At 37.4% G+C, this 15,026-nt stretch overlaps 3 protein-coding genes across 3 annotated transcripts; 2 read left to right on the top strand and 1 right to left on the bottom strand.

Moving 5' to 3' along the window:
• Nucleotides 1-3,580: 3,580 nt before the first annotated feature.
• Nucleotides 3,581-9,451, top strand: LOC117787201. The gene is made up of 8 exons (XM_034625663.1): nt 3,581-3,603; nt 3,666-3,931; nt 3,994-5,584; nt 5,940-8,019; nt 8,377-8,520; nt 8,591-8,871; nt 8,927-9,088; nt 9,156-9,451. Exons 1-8 carry the CDS (start codon nt 3,581-3,583, stop codon nt 9,334-9,336), a joined length of 4,728 nt encoding a protein of 1,575 aa, XP_034481554.1. The 3' UTR covers nt 9,337-9,451.
• Nucleotides 9,452-11,072: 1,621 nt separating this feature from the next.
• Nucleotides 11,073-11,662, top strand: LOC117788313. Its single transcript, XM_034627043.1, has 3 exons — nt 11,073-11,207; nt 11,279-11,389; nt 11,471-11,662. The coding sequence occupies exons 1-3, from the start codon at nt 11,163-11,165 to the stop codon at nt 11,615-11,617; spliced, it is 303 nt and encodes a 100-aa protein (XP_034482934.1). The 5' UTR covers nt 11,073-11,162; the 3' UTR covers nt 11,618-11,662.
• A 12-nt stretch (nt 11,663-11,674) lies between these two features.
• Nucleotides 11,675-13,009, bottom strand: LOC117788312 (cysteine and histidine-rich protein 1 homolog). The gene is made up of 2 exons (XM_034627042.1): nt 12,887-13,009; nt 11,675-12,789 (listed from the first exon to the last, which is right to left on the bottom strand). The coding sequence occupies exon 2, from the start codon at nt 12,786-12,788 to the stop codon at nt 11,691-11,693; it is 1,098 nt and encodes a 365-aa protein (XP_034482933.1). The 5' UTR covers nt 12,789; nt 12,887-13,009; the 3' UTR covers nt 11,675-11,690.
• Nucleotides 13,010-15,026: the final 2,017 nt, after the last annotated feature.

Here is a 15,026-nt window from a genome sequence, read left to right as displayed (position 1 = left end):
AAGTACTCGGGGAATAATTTTATGTGGCAGCTTCCGCTCGACACTTTGTTGCTCTTTTATGATGGTTCATTGCCGACCTCTGCAAAGGACGCTGACCGAAACTGTTTTCGGTTTTATTCAGCAAATCAGAACGAATCGCACAATGATCTACACTTGGCCACAAAAATAAATACCATAAAATAATTTTCATAACATATTTCTAAGTACCTTTTTGAAAACATTCTTTATACATATTTTTACCTCAATTGTTTTTAGTTACTTTGATATAATTGTAGTTAGTTAGGAGAATAATATTAAAATACTTGTTAAATATACTCACCCTAAATTGAAGTCTCTAAAATTGTTCATGCTTATCTTTTTAAACTGTAAGTATCCGATTATATCTCTTTTTGTTTTTGATTCATGCTATCAAAATACCTATCTTAACTAATGAACTGAACACATAAAAAGTATAGGGTGCACATGGTACATCACATCAAAGTTTTGCCTCGCTTCGCCGGGTCTGTCTTTCGACACATAAAAAAGTGTTTACATTTCATTCATAAAATATCAATTACGTACATGTGTGACAGCTAAGCGACATGCACACACACACACACACACACACACAATACACCAATACATACATATATGTGAGTGCGTGGCTTTTGTAAGTCAAATCGATATTACACAAATACGTGAGGACATCAGAGTTCATTGCTTAAGTTTCGCTCTGTATGACATTTTGGGCCAATATGGCGCACCACGCACACTGATGGAAATTTAACGAGTTGCTTGCACGATAACAACAGCAAGAATAGAAGAGCAGGACAGCACCAAACTATGCATGACACAACATTATAATCAGCTGTCAGTCCGAGCACAAATTCGATAACGGGCACGAGTCCTGGAACGGATACAGGGACCCAAATGCTCATAAACAACTCAAGATGACAAATCGCAGGAAATTGCAAATTTATATATATAAGCTGATGAAAAAATCAAGCAAAAAAGCTAGATGGTTAATATTATTTCTTGATAAAATAAAATTAATAAGATTGATAGATTATATGCGTAGTGCGAGCTGCAAGAGGCTGAGTAAATAGATATTATTTGAACCAGATGGTGGCCTTTACATATTATTCAAATTTGAAAAAATTTAAATTATTTTAATATTTATCTAAAATCAGACAGCAGGTTCATAAATTAATTTAATGGTTATCTGTAACAAATGCAATTAGAGTCGTTTTTACTGTTTACATTAGCGACACTTTGCATTTAAATATTGGCCATAAATTGCAATAAATCGTGTAATTTGCACAAGTAAATATATAAATAAAATGAAATATGTTAAGTAAATGCAAATACATTGTCTATACGCGTATAAATAAACTTTTGATTAGCCAACAGCGGAAATACAGTCGAAATCAATTTATTAATATGTTTTCGTTTATGTAAAGCCAATTTGTTGAAAATTATTTGAAATTTGTTAAACATTATCCAACAGACAAATTAGATTAAATGCCCAAGAATAATAACGTTTGCAAAGCTAATAATATTAATGTTGTATATCCTTTCAAGAAACCCGCACATGCAAAATGCTAATGAATAAAGAAATTTTGAGGCCTCACACACGTGCAAGTTCCTGGCAGCCCCTGAGGGTATGCTACAAAATATTAACATACATTTTGCATGACGCCTCCTACGAGGACATGGACACAAGAAGCACAAAAAAGGACGACCCAAACTTGTTGGGTTGACAGGCAGCCGCTTAGCCATTTGGCAGCCAATTGTGTGGCTTAGTTGAGGTTTCTTGTCGTTGTTGTTGTTGTTGTTGTTGTTGTTATTGTTGCTCGCTGACAACACGGAAGGAAGGAATTTTCAGCAGCGCAATCTTTGGCACAAAGTTGCCTTTTTTATGATGCCAACAGTCCAAGAAAAGGTCGCAAGCTACCTGCACCTTCTTCTATTTGTTGTTGCTGTAGTTGTTGTTACTGTTGTTGCCATTGTCTGCGCTTTATAAAATATTTATGATACCTTTACCATCCCAGCGCTTTTAATAACATGCTAAAGAATATAATATTTTGAAAAATGATGTGTAAAAGAAAATGTGTGATACGTTTGGATTTTTCACAATATCTTGACAATTTTACTTGGCCAACTAGCAAATATCAATTTGATGTTAATCACGATTTATTTATACACGAGAGTGAAATATATATGTAGATTTTTATTTATATTTTTTAAAACGTTTAATGGACATATACGCGCAGATAATATTTATGTTGACTATATATATATTTTTGTCATTAACATAAAATCAACTACTTAAATTTGCTCTCTCTTTTATTAAAAGCATAACAGAATTGGCATCGTTTTTATGTTAATGATTGTGTGGCATATTCGTAGCCAGGTACCTGGGAGTCTCCAGTTTATCGTTTATACTCATGCTATGTACAATGTACAATGTTGCCAGCTGACATGGCTCGAAGGCGATGCCAGCTGCAGCGGCAGCTGTATGTGCAACATATTGTACAACAATGATTTACAGTGCATTGTTAATGCGTTTTTAATGAGTGCTGCATATATATATATATATATATACATATACTCGTATGTACATGTGTGTGAGTTAAAAGTTGTATGCAGCAGAAACTTGTCGCCAGAGATTTGAGAACTGCAACACAACGGTAAAGTTACAATCCCGATTCCATTCCCGCCAACGACACGACGCGACGTCTTGCCACAAAGCCGCCTTAAGCGCTCCAAACTTTTGCTGCACTTCGTCATTAACATTAAAGATATTCCATGTCGACAGTTTGGAGAAACTGTTTTCTGGAGCTGGCAAAAAAGTTCGCCACATGTGCAAATGTGACGGAGACTCTGCAGTCCTCCAGCTCAACCTAACCCTAACCCTATCCCTATCCCCATCAACACCCACTCCCACTTGCCTGCACTGCAGGGGCACATTAATAATTGAGTGGCGCCCCAAAGTAGGCAGCAAAGTGCTGGGCTGCAGGTGCCAAAAGCGAATCTGTATGTACGTATATACAAAAAATCCGGAGCATGGTATGAGTCCTACTCGGACCGCTGTTTAGTTATGCCAATGATGTGGCCAGTCTTTGAAAGTACAAGTAAATGGCGCAAACCTCACGAAATTTCATTTCATCTGAATATTTGCACTTTAATGCCAAACTCCACTTAAGAGTTTCTATTTTAATCAGACACATACGCTAAAGAATTACACCATTTTATTTATTAAGCTCTCATCATTTTTAATGTCAAACAGCATTAATCGTATCATCGTAGATTGATCACTGGATTACACCAAAAATATATTACTCGTTTTGCATTTATGATTTTTCAAATTTCCTAAGCTAACCCACGAAACAATTTCAAAACTTGTTTAAGCATAGCTTTCAAGGTAATGTTGGTTACCCTGGCAAACAAAAATACCTTATAACATATATATGTTTCACCATGGCAACCCTTGAGTTTGTTGATAGACAATCGAATCTAAACCAAACGAATCGAGTCAAAGTAAAAGCAAAGGAAAGAAATCAAACTTTAAACTGAATTATACAGGAATACAGTCAACAAAATGAATATTAGCTCAACGATTTGGTATGATCGGCATATAAATATAATGTGTTTTTTAATAAACAATTATTTTACATATATTTTAGCTGGTGCAACATCTATGAGAGCAGCAGCATTCAGAATGTTGGACCAAATGTGCTCGGACTGCGACAGGGAAATCTGCTCAAATTTATGCAGATGCCGACGGGCGCTGTGAGCTACTTCAGGGCCGAAACCGTGGCGACTGGTCTATACATTAACAATTTTACGGGTCACAATCGTTTTCCGCTGTTTGCCTTTGATGAAACCGTTCTAAGTCCAAATATTTATATTTACAAGTATCCAGAACTGACCAAATTTGCATCACTGCCCAGTAAGTACCTGAAGCCAAAAGAGAAATGAGTAATCGCATTGATTTGTGTCCTTAACTTACAGAGTCTCAACTCACCTACACTCTCTTGAAATTCTCTGAGCTTGATTTACTGATTGCAGTTGGAGGCTATCCAAACTATCCGATTTGTGTGTTTAATTTTCGCACAAATACTAAAATTCTGGAGCACCCGACATTTATAATAACCAAAAATTTTTCACTGGCCTTGAGCAATGGCAACTCACCGGCAATTGTTCAATATGATAAGAAAGATATGCGTATCCTGTGCTATGAAATGTGCTTTGTTGAAAAGGATGCATATCTGCACAAGGTCTCTGAGGTGCAAATGGGAAAGAACTATTTCAAATCGGCCAGCCATTTCATGTGTTTTGGCGATGATAATGGACTCTATGTGGTCAACGATTACGGCCAATTCTCACAGATTGATATCGCTTGCTTTGCGGTCACTTCGCGATGGTCGCCCACCTATGTGAATGAAAATGACAGTGAAATGATAACACGTGCCCATGCTCTGACAGCATACAAGATGGGATTCCTCATCGCAAATAGCTCTTCGGCAATTTATATTAAAAAAAAGGCCGGAAACTTTACCGTGGAATGGACCATTGATGAGGGGCTACACAATGTGGAACTCTTTATTAGCAATCATAATGGAGAGCTGTATGCATCAAGAGAATTTGGGGACATTGCCCAAGTAGTTCTTGAGGAGAATGAGGGGAAGTTGGAGCAGATTGTGGCCAGTGGCAAAGCCGTTTTGGCATTTCGAACCTTCACATGCTTCAAGGAAGAATGCGTCTTGGTCTTGTATAATGACGGCATCGCAATGCTAGATCTGCCAAATGGAAAAACCCTCTCCGAAGTCCGCATTCCCATGACCTGTGCCATATGCGCACATCGTAGTAATACCTATGTAATTGTGGGCACTATCGATGGAAACATTGTGTTAATTAATTTCGAGAAGCCAACGGTTGCAAATATCATGTATCAGTTGCAATGCGAGACGGCAGCTGTTTTTGCCATGGATTTTCACGACAACTGGCTCGTTTTCCAGGATCAGGCGAAGGGATTCAACATAGTGAATATTGAATACCGACCCATTAAAATGTCACACTACTTTTCCATTAAGGATGATCATCTGCTGAAGGAAGTCTTCGTTCAGAGCTTTCTATTAGTCGAGGGACCTCGACTTCTGGTCATGATTTCTCGCGATAAGAGACTCAACCCACCTGGTCATGCTGAGGAAATGTGGATCTTTAACTGGACCAAGGACAGACGACTGCATAGACGTGAATTGAGCCTACCCAATTCCTATGTGTCATTTTTTGTCCAGCCACCAATGGGTCGCTGGGTGAACATTGAGATTATTGGCGTGGTTAAGGACAGTACCATATTTGATCAGTTTGTGCTCAATGAGAGCAGCGAGCTACAGTGGATCGCGTCCATTAAGTCGGCTCATTATGGACACATCACTGGACTTGGCTTGACCAAACATTTGCTCACTTGGGGCGTCGATGGCATCATGGTCCACTTCAGACAGCACAAGCGATCCAAGAAACCATTCATGATGTCCCGCTTTGTAACGCTTCTCTTTACACCCCAATGTCTACTACGCGCCAGGGAGTGCTACAATTCCAAGTACGTATTAACGATTATTTTAGTAATGATATTATTTTTGATAAATTTTGCATGATCAAAATCCATACCTATAAAAATCAAAACAGAATCTGAGCCGAATTAGCCTAATTAATTTGTCTTTTTAGGGCAAAAAACTTAGCTACCATTCTCTTAAATCTAAAATATACGAATTCCAAAAAATCACGATAAAATAATAAATACAGAAATAATTCAATATGCTATATTTCATTAAGTGATGTCGGTAGAATTTGGACATCCAATTTGGTCTAGAATAATAGGCATCGCCTTTTTTAAGTTTTCATTATACCTACATTAATTAATGCTCAAATATACAATCATAACATATCTTTTACAGATACCTGATTGTATTGAGCGCTGAGAATGTTTTGTGGGTAGCTCGTTTGCCCTCGTTAGCTGATAATGTCCGGGAGAATGAAGAATTACCGGTGCCGGAGAAATATATTGTACAGCAAACGAAGATGGTATCAGCTCTATTTGTGCCGCATTCCGTTAAGATGGAGGTTAAGGATGAATTCACTCCAGCGGATTTGTTGAAGCGCGATAAGATTCGGCATATGATTCAGGACTTTTCCGCCAAGGTAACCGCTCTGATTGATTACGATATCTCCGTGACAGGCAAGTCAAAGGGGATCTTCAAGAAGTTCTGTTACCACTACAAATGGCTGGAGGCATTGACGGAGGAGGCACACAAACTGTGCACCTTGGAACGTGAGTCACTGATGCTGGCAATCAAGGATCAGTCGCGCATCCGTGATTGGATAATGACATTTGTGACACGTGATGCTATCAATATTAATTACAAAGTGAGATCAATATGTGCCGAGGCGAACTTTGAGAGCTTCTCCTTGGTGCGCAAGCCGAATATGATGATCTTCGATAAATATCGTTTCTACGATCTGGAGGATCACATGCGATTTTCAGTAATGTCTGCAGATGAGATAGAAGAGGAGCCAACTTATCCGGAACTAATGGAAGAAGCAGGCGTCAAGAAAGCGACTCGCGATCTGAAATTGTATGTGGTGGAAGGACCGAGTGTTTATGATCATATAATGGCACCACAATTTCAATTGCAAAACAAATTCACCGTCACCTCCAATCAGATATTTAATGACAACTGCAAGTTTAGCTATTATTTGGCAGATCCATTAAAGCAGGAGTTTAACAAGCACTTTCACGAGGCACAGCAATTGAAACGGGAGACAATCGACAATGTGCTTAATACAAATGTAGTTCTATCCAAGATCTATGATAATATGAATATAATGCTACGGCTACTTCACATGGAAACTTTCCAGCCCCCGGAATTAACTGCACCCTCCCTGGCCAAGGATGAGGTGATCAAGAGCATCATGGAGGTGGATGACTCGGAAGTCAAGGCAATTAATCGACGCAGACGCAAAACAATCGACACGGGTGGCAAACGAGGTCGTCTCTTGCTCTGGACTCCAGAGTTCTGGGCACGTGCCCTGATCGTGATGATGGATGGCGTCATCGAGAAACTATGGGAGGAGGAAATTAAGAAGGATGTGCCCATTCCCGAGTTTGTATTCAAAAAACAGCCACACGAGTACTCATTGGAGGACCAGAAAATATATCGAGCCTACGAGGAGGCCGTGCAACTTCTGGAGGAAGATCGACGAAAGTATTTGCGTATTCTGCACGAGAATGAGGGAAAAACCCTCCAATTGAAGACCAAGCATATTCTTAAACTCAATCAACGGGTTGCGGAACTGATGCTACTTAAACTCAAGTACGATTTTGCACTTTCACAGAATTTGGTGAGAATGCTCAACCTTAAAACGATCAATCATGTACGCGATAAGCTTCGTGAGCAAATCAACGGCTACCGTAGCGATTACAACAAACTAAATGATTATATTAAAAACTATAGCTACTTGTTGGAGTTTTGGGAAGCAACTATGACGGATGTGCGTAGCCGTTTGGAGGCCCAACAGGCTCGAGATCGGGCCTTGGAGCGTCAGTTCCGTGGTAACTATCTGAACACTGTGCCACATGCTTCACATGAGATGACAAAGCTATTCAAGAAACGCCCCAAATTGTCCAATAAGCTATTCAGTACTTCTCTGATATGCAGTGAAGTTGCCTATAAGCTTGGTCTAAAGCAAACCAATCGAACTCCCTTCCCAATGCCCAAGGAGATCAACGATTTCCTGGCCTATGTCGCCGATAATGATGCAAGCAAGCATTGTCCACCACAGGTGGATGCCAAGTCCTGGGATGCCTTTGTCAAGTTGCGTCGCCAGAAGATTGAAAGCGAATTGAGACTTAAAGGCATTGGCTATCAGTTGATTGACAGTCAGACTTATATGAACAGCCTCACCAACGACATAGCCAGCTTGAAGGATTCCAAGGCAATAACTCAAAAGAAAATTGAGGACACTATTCAACTATATGTAAGTTAGTTAACTAACGAAACAAAAGCCTGACCTTGAATTTAAGAAATCTCTTTTTTATACATACTTATTTTTTTTTTAATTATAGCAATATTACACTTAAATAATGCTATCATTGATGATTTCTTAACTAATTAATTGTTTTTAAACATAAATAACATGATTGAATCTAAAAGGATAAATTCGATAAGAGCTGTCACTATCGATCACGTTAAATTTCTCTCGATAAATCTATTTTAGGGCTTAAGATATGCATAGAAAGGATTATAATAGGGTTTTAAAAATCTCTGCAATATTCAATACATATTTATAATTTAAAAATTTAATACTTAATAATAATTTAAAAAATGTCCACAGCTGGAGGCAATGAGAAATATGACTTTGCAGTTGACCTTGACGCTGGGCCAGGTGGAGGTGAACATTAAGGGCACTCCAAAGTCGATGGAGAACTGTGTGTTAATGCATGTGGACGACATCAACGATGTTAATCGCATGATTAAGGTGAATATCCAGATAGTTGCAATCTCAAATTTATGAAATAATTAACTATTTAATATATCGACATATACAGGATGCCGGATTGAAGAAAATCAAAGCCATGCAACGCGTTGCTGTCTTCAGGCGTCAGGTGATCTTCAAGGAATGGGAACACAAGCTCTATAAGGCAAATATTGCATATCTTAAGTACATGCTGGATGCCATTGAGAAATGCAAGGTGACTATTGAGTTTCTCAATATATTACGCAACTGGGACAAGGTCAAAGCGGAACGTCAGAAATATATGGTGGCCGGCTCCATTGAACGTATTATGGAGCAAAAAATGTCTATCTTTCGAAGGCAAATCGAACGCGTGTAAGTACACAGTTTTAAAGCATTAATCAAATAATTAAAATGTTTTTTTTTTTAGAAATATCAAAATCGATTTGGTTAAGGAAAAAACTCTGGAAATAAAACGCCGTAACCATTTGATAGATGCCAAAATCGAACGACTGAAAATTGATGTAGCCTTTCAGAATTCACAACGCGATGTAATATTGGAGCAACGACGCGATCGTGAGCAACGCGAACGGTAAACTTAAGACACTATCTATAGTATAAGCAAAATTAACAAAAATACACTTTAAATATTTCAATAGCATGGAACAGATAAAAACCCATCGCCAGCTATTAGACAATGTGCGCAAACATTATGCTCATGTCTTGGAACTGCAAACAATTTTGGAGCTATTGCGACTGCGTACTTATCCAACCCTGGGACCACCGTTACCCCAATGCCATCCACCTGTTCCAGAGTATATAGTAAACTCGGTTCCATAGTTTCTCATATAATCATATATTACATTATATCTGCTATTATTCGTAACATTAAAGCTGCTATATGTTAAATAGTTACAATCGATAAAAAAAATAAAAGCGAGAATAATTAAACAAAGTTGTAGTGCGTCTTTTACATTCTGAGCACAAATTTATAGAGATCGCAACACTATAACAAATAGAAATTACCATAAATGGGACATCTTTAATTTTATTCAATTCCAAAGTAGATTTATGAAGTGCGCTTAGAGCATCAAATTTGAGCCGGGTAGAAGACATTTTTACTCATTTAACCAATATCAATAAAATAAATAATTAAACAATGTTTATTGTTTATTGATGAAAATATAATTGACAAAAAACTACACCCAAATTTTTAGATACTTTTTACTAGTAAACAAAGAGCAATTTTATTTAGCCCGACTCTAAAGACAGACAGTTTTCCCTCTGGTCGGGAGAAGTTTATGGCGCAAAATTGCAATTAAATATTTTCCATTGCGGCAAGTGAAAACTTATTAGCAGTTCTTTGTTTCCCTAGGATGTTGAACTGTTGTTGTACTAACACTTGGTCTGGCTTGTCTGTCCGTCTATTTAATCAATTTTTGACCTAGCAGTGGTTTTAAGTTTTCAGAATTTTGGATTTTAATTCTGCCGACACTTAATTTTATTTGTTTGTGTCTTGTCAATTACTATCGAGGCATAAAGTCATCGTCTGTCTGTTTTTCTATTAGAATCGCTGTAAATTTCGTTGATTTTTGCTCTCAAGTGGAAATAAACTTTTTGGGCCGAATTTTTACAGCTCAGCTAATCCAATAAGTGAGCATCCGTCGCTTAATTTCAGCCAAGCAAATTGCATTAATGGATTGCACTTGAAACTAAGCGTTGAAAAGCAAGAAAAATTAAATGCATAAACTTAAGCACAGCGGGACGAATTAAAGCATTTGTTTTATGTTACATGTGTATAAATAAAATAATATTGTTTGAGTACAGATCTGGAAAAACAAAATTTTTGTGGGCAAACAAAATTCAAAAGAAGTATCTTATCAGTATTTATTTAAATACTTCTGTCAACTCAGATTGTCACTATGTAGATTTTTATGTGAATCAATTTTTAGAGCTTATCTCAAAAGTATTAGTTAATTTTTGAGCACACAACAACCCTGCCCCGGAGGTTGAACCCAAGTGGTGACTTGGCAAATAAAAACACTATAAATAAATTGTATATTAAATATATTAAACTACACGTAGACTATATAGACTATATATAATAAATAAAGAGAGATTTGACGAATATATACTATATATTCTCTCAACATATTTTTGTAAGCTTCTCAAATGAACTGCTTAATCATCTATAACCAAATAACTTAGCGTACGATATGCGTATAAAGTACCTAACATAAATTCATTACAAATGTGGATTCCAACAAACATGTTCCATATTATAAGAAAAAAAGAAAAAATCCAACATAAATTATATACATTTTAATTTATTTGTTGTAGCACTATAACAGTTCAGTTCTCTGCCAATCTTTGTGTGTGTGTGTGTGTGTGTTTGTTTGTTTGTGTGCGACTGTCGACGCGTCGGACACATGGTCATATACGGCTGATAAGCTTGAAATAAGTATATGTACATACATAACGACGAGTGATTAGACAGATGTTCGTGGCACCGCCTAAGTCGATTTCAATTTCAAATACAAATCCAAAAACAAATAATAGCAAAACGACGCAAAACGAGGCTTCGTTTTGAGTTGATTAAGCGCAGTTTGGTCAGTACTCAACTCTGTGTTCAACTGTGTAGAGCTAAACTAAATATTTAATTCAAAATGGCCAAGATCGCTGTTGTATTCCTCCTTGTCGCAATTGTTGCTGTAAGTGCCAATGGCCAATTGAAATTCCATATACGTATATTTATGGTTTCCTCTGGTTGATATCCTTATAGGTTTGCAATGGCGCCCGTGTCGTTCGTGAAGAACCCGCCAAATTCGATTTTGGTGTGTTCCAGCCTATTGCCGATGGTTTTGCAAAAGTACTCAGTCCGGAAAATATGGCGGTAAGTAGTGTCACCTTATCAGAGAGCTTCGCGAAATATATTTTCTAATAATTTTTGGTTTGTCTATTGTTTTTTCAACAGGAACTGAAGAAAAATGCTGATGAGCTCCTTAGTAAAGCATCCGCAGAAGGCCAGAAACTTGGTGATGAGGCACTTAAAAAATTCACTGAAGCTGCAGACAAATTCAAAGCAGAAATGAATAAAGCGAAGGCTGATGCTCCAAAATAAGAGCGAGCAGAGCGATGGAATCCTAATAAATGCTTAAGAACTTGCAAAACAATTCTCTTTTCAATTATTCAATTTAGTGCAGCATCATCCAGAGGCGCAACTTAATACTTGGCATAGCCAACAGACGATAAATGGCTGTGGAGCAGCTCATTGGTAGCTGCTTGAAATCGCCACATTGACCAGCGTGAGTAAATTGATCCTGATTCAACTGCTGCTCCACATCTGATAGGTGCTTGAATCGCACAGATGTTGCCGGCAAAGTAGCAAAGAATTTCACCTTCATTGTCTCCTGAGGAGAGGACAGCAATTTCAGGCAGTAGCTTAGGCAATGATTTGTTTCCGTGTTCGTAACCAGCTTAACACGCAACCGCCATGTGTTCTCAAACACGAAAATTGTGGGAGACTGGAGTGTCCACTCGTTGTTTTGTTGTGATGGTGCCTGTGGCCAGTGCAGCTCCAAATCCTGATAGAAAATCCGCTGAGCGCTCAACTCCCGATAGCACCGGCGAATTGATAGGCCAGTCAATTGATCTTCTTCATCGATTAGTTGCAGTTCAGTTAGGATTTGATCACTGGACATTTTCAGATTCTTGCAGCTTGACTCGTGTTCGATTCTCGACTCCTGACAGCCTTCCCAGAAGCAGCCGAGACATCTATACTGGCACTGAACCAAACGTTTGCTACACTCCATTTTCAAATGATTTGCCATAGATTTGTACTCCATTTGCTGTTCACAGTCGGCACAGGTTTTGGGCAGCTCGCAAAGTGTTTGTCCCACAGCCAGATTCTTAGTTAACTCCTTCCAGCTGATAGGAGTGCGACAATGTGGACATTGTGCCTCGCTGCTCTTCAGAGCCGCCTCCGCAAGCAGACGTGTCACACAGTCCTCGCACAGAATGTGTCCCAGACTGCACTGATAGTTCTCATCAGGATTTGGTAGCTCCAGGCATACATTGCACAACATAACCAATCGCAAGCGCTCGCTCAGCTCTGGCTCAGACACGGATATTGCACGTGCCCCATCGCCTGAACCGCCTGCTTTTTGCACCTCAGAGACATCACTTGGCGGCTGCGTCTCTGCTGAATCACTGGACTCTGCATCTGCATCTGAATCTGCATCGAGTCGCTGCCTTTTGTGGGCTTGTTGGCCGTCATTTAGTTTGTTGAACATGCTGATTGCAATGATTAATTTGTGCTGTTGTGTGTATAGTAAGTTTTGTTTTGTGATGTGGGGATTCAATTGAAGTTACTTGCTCCTTGGATAGTTACCTGCAGGCGTCTCTGGATCTTGGCGTAAATAAATTTTATAAATTTTATTCTTATGTAAAATGAGATCACACAGTGTGAGTGAAGCCGTTTAGTTTCTAATTTCCAACAGTTTCGTTGTCTAAAGCAAAGTTAGCACAGATCAAAAAATCATTGTGCACTTTGTTATAAAAAATATATTTATATAGACTTTAAACATTCAAATGAATTACTGACATGTACAAAACTTTTGTAATAATAAGGTTAAATTATAAATACTAAATGAGGTAAAGCAACAACATAATATTATATTATTATTATATATATATTATAGAGACATTATAACTTAAAAAACTATACTATAGCACATGATTTATCGAGATATTTCCAAAAGAAAATATAATATACCTTCTGCAACTTTGTTTCCCTGTCCGACATAAGAGCTTTAAATAGAATGATCTGAATATGTTTTGTTTATCAAATGGATTCGATTGATCAACCAAACAATCAGAACTTGCAATACTTTTGAACTTATATTGTGTCAAATTTAGAATTTGTAAATTTCACATGAATACAGTATATTTTTATTGAACATGTAATCGTTATCAGTATTGTTAAGTAAACCGTGATAAGGCTATAGCTATAATTATTGTAAACCAAAGTTCGAAATCAATGTATTAGGTCCGGTTGTAACCCCTAGCCACACCTCATAACTTGATTGGTGAGCAACAGTGATTTTAATACGTGTATTCAGTTCAAAATTCATTAAAGACATCACATTTTAGATTGTTCAATTCATTATCAATTATTTCATTATGAACTTTATTTCTTATTTACTTGCACACGTGCTCGCATTTGCATATTATGTTCTCAATACATAAGAAACTCACATCATGTGTTGAAACTGAGTTTGCTTGCGACAAACGAGCCCTGATAACCCCGACAAAACATAGGAAAACAGACGCAATGATAAGCTGCGCTCCAAGTAAATATATATTTGAATTTGAATTTGAAATGTGACTAGTTGACCGAATTTTTGTGTGACATAATCGAGGGCTGAGAAGGCCATTGATAAGACACGCCGATCATGCCACCAAATGTTAGGCTACTTAACTTGGAAATGGAAAAGTCCAAAGTCTACATATAATAGAACAAATCTCGATTGAGACTTATACTTGATAAATTAATGGAATGTCAAAAATTATATATACACACGCAACGATACACTTGTTATTTGCCAAAAAGCAAACAAATAAGTGCAAAATTACAAGCACAAAAAAAGGCGACAGCTGTGAAATATTTGCCAGTTATTTTGCACACCTGTCTGCACAGGTCTGTCTGAGTCAGGTAAAAGCCATGGCCATAACATGAAAAATTTACAAATATTTGTATATGTCTATACTATATGTATGTGTGAATATGTGTGGCTAGGATCCATGTCATCCATTCGCTTCAGCTACGCACGATTGCATAACATCAAAGTGGATTTTTGGTCCCCTATTCAAGCGTATCGTTTTCTTTTGCCAAAACAAAAAAAAAAATGTAGTACCGTAATTCCAAATTCGTAGTTTAGACACAATTTTCAGCTTTTGGCAATTTCTCTTTTTTGCGTTGTGAAATTTATAAACGTTTAGCTTTTCTCAGAAGCGCACACACGTCCCAAAGCATACAAATGGTAATAAGCTTTTCTTAAACGATATAAAAATAAAAAAATGACACTCTGAATCGGAATAAAAGTTATTTATTCAGTTAAAAATCTCTTGCATTGGCTCAGTTAAAATCTATTCTCAAATTCAACAGCACTTCAAGGTTTAAGATTCCCCATTCCAAATGTTTTTGTCTTGCAGCTTTTAGATTTTATATATACTCATTTTTTATTCTCTGTTTCTCTTAGGTAGTTGCTAGTTGCTAGTTATTGAATATGCACTTTGATTAGCAAAGTAGTTAATTATTTACAAATAAAACAAGTGCAAAACTTAGTCTTAACAAAATGTTGAGATACTCTTTGATTGCTCACTTCGAGAGTACATTAACTTCTACACACCATAAGTCGTATGTAAGTTTCATTCTACTATCAATATTATTAAATTCTGTGTGATTATTGTAGTAGTATTGTTAATAATTACAACCCCAGTAAACCCCCAATGTTTTCAAAAAATGAATT

This window comes from Drosophila innubila (assembly GCF_004354385.1).
Source record: "Drosophila innubila isolate TH190305 chromosome 3L unlocalized genomic scaffold, UK_Dinn_1.0 0_D_3L, whole genome shotgun sequence".
NCBI lineage: Eukaryota > Metazoa > Arthropoda > Insecta > Diptera > Drosophilidae > Drosophila > Drosophila innubila.
The sequence above is the reverse complement of the archived record's forward strand: the minus strand, read 5'-3'. Positions and strand labels throughout refer to the sequence as shown.

Coding starts and splice junctions, on each gene's coding strand:
- LOC117787201 (XM_034625663.1), top strand. CDS start 3,581: ATGAATATTAGCTCAACGATTTG. Junction 5,585..5,939: donor AGGGAGTGCTACAATTCCAA/GTACGTATTAAC, acceptor TATCTTTTACAG/ATACCTGATTGTATTGAGCG. Junction 8,521..8,590: donor ATGTTAATCGCATGATTAAG/GTGAATATCCAG, acceptor CGACATATACAG/GATGCCGGATTGAAGAAAAT.
- LOC117788313 (XM_034627043.1), top strand. CDS start 11,163: ATGGCCAAGATCGCTGTTGTATTCCTCCTTGTCGCAATTGTTGCT. Junction 11,208..11,278: donor TCCTTGTCGCAATTGTTGCT/GTAAGTGCCAAT, acceptor ATATCCTTATAG/GTTTGCAATGGCGCCCGTGT. Junction 11,390..11,470: donor TCAGTCCGGAAAATATGGCG/GTAAGTAGTGTC, acceptor TTTTTTCAACAG/GAACTGAAGAAAAATGCTGA.
- LOC117788312 (XM_034627042.1), bottom strand. CDS start 12,788: ATGTTCAACAAACTAAATGACGGCCAACAAGCCCACAAAAGGCAGCGA.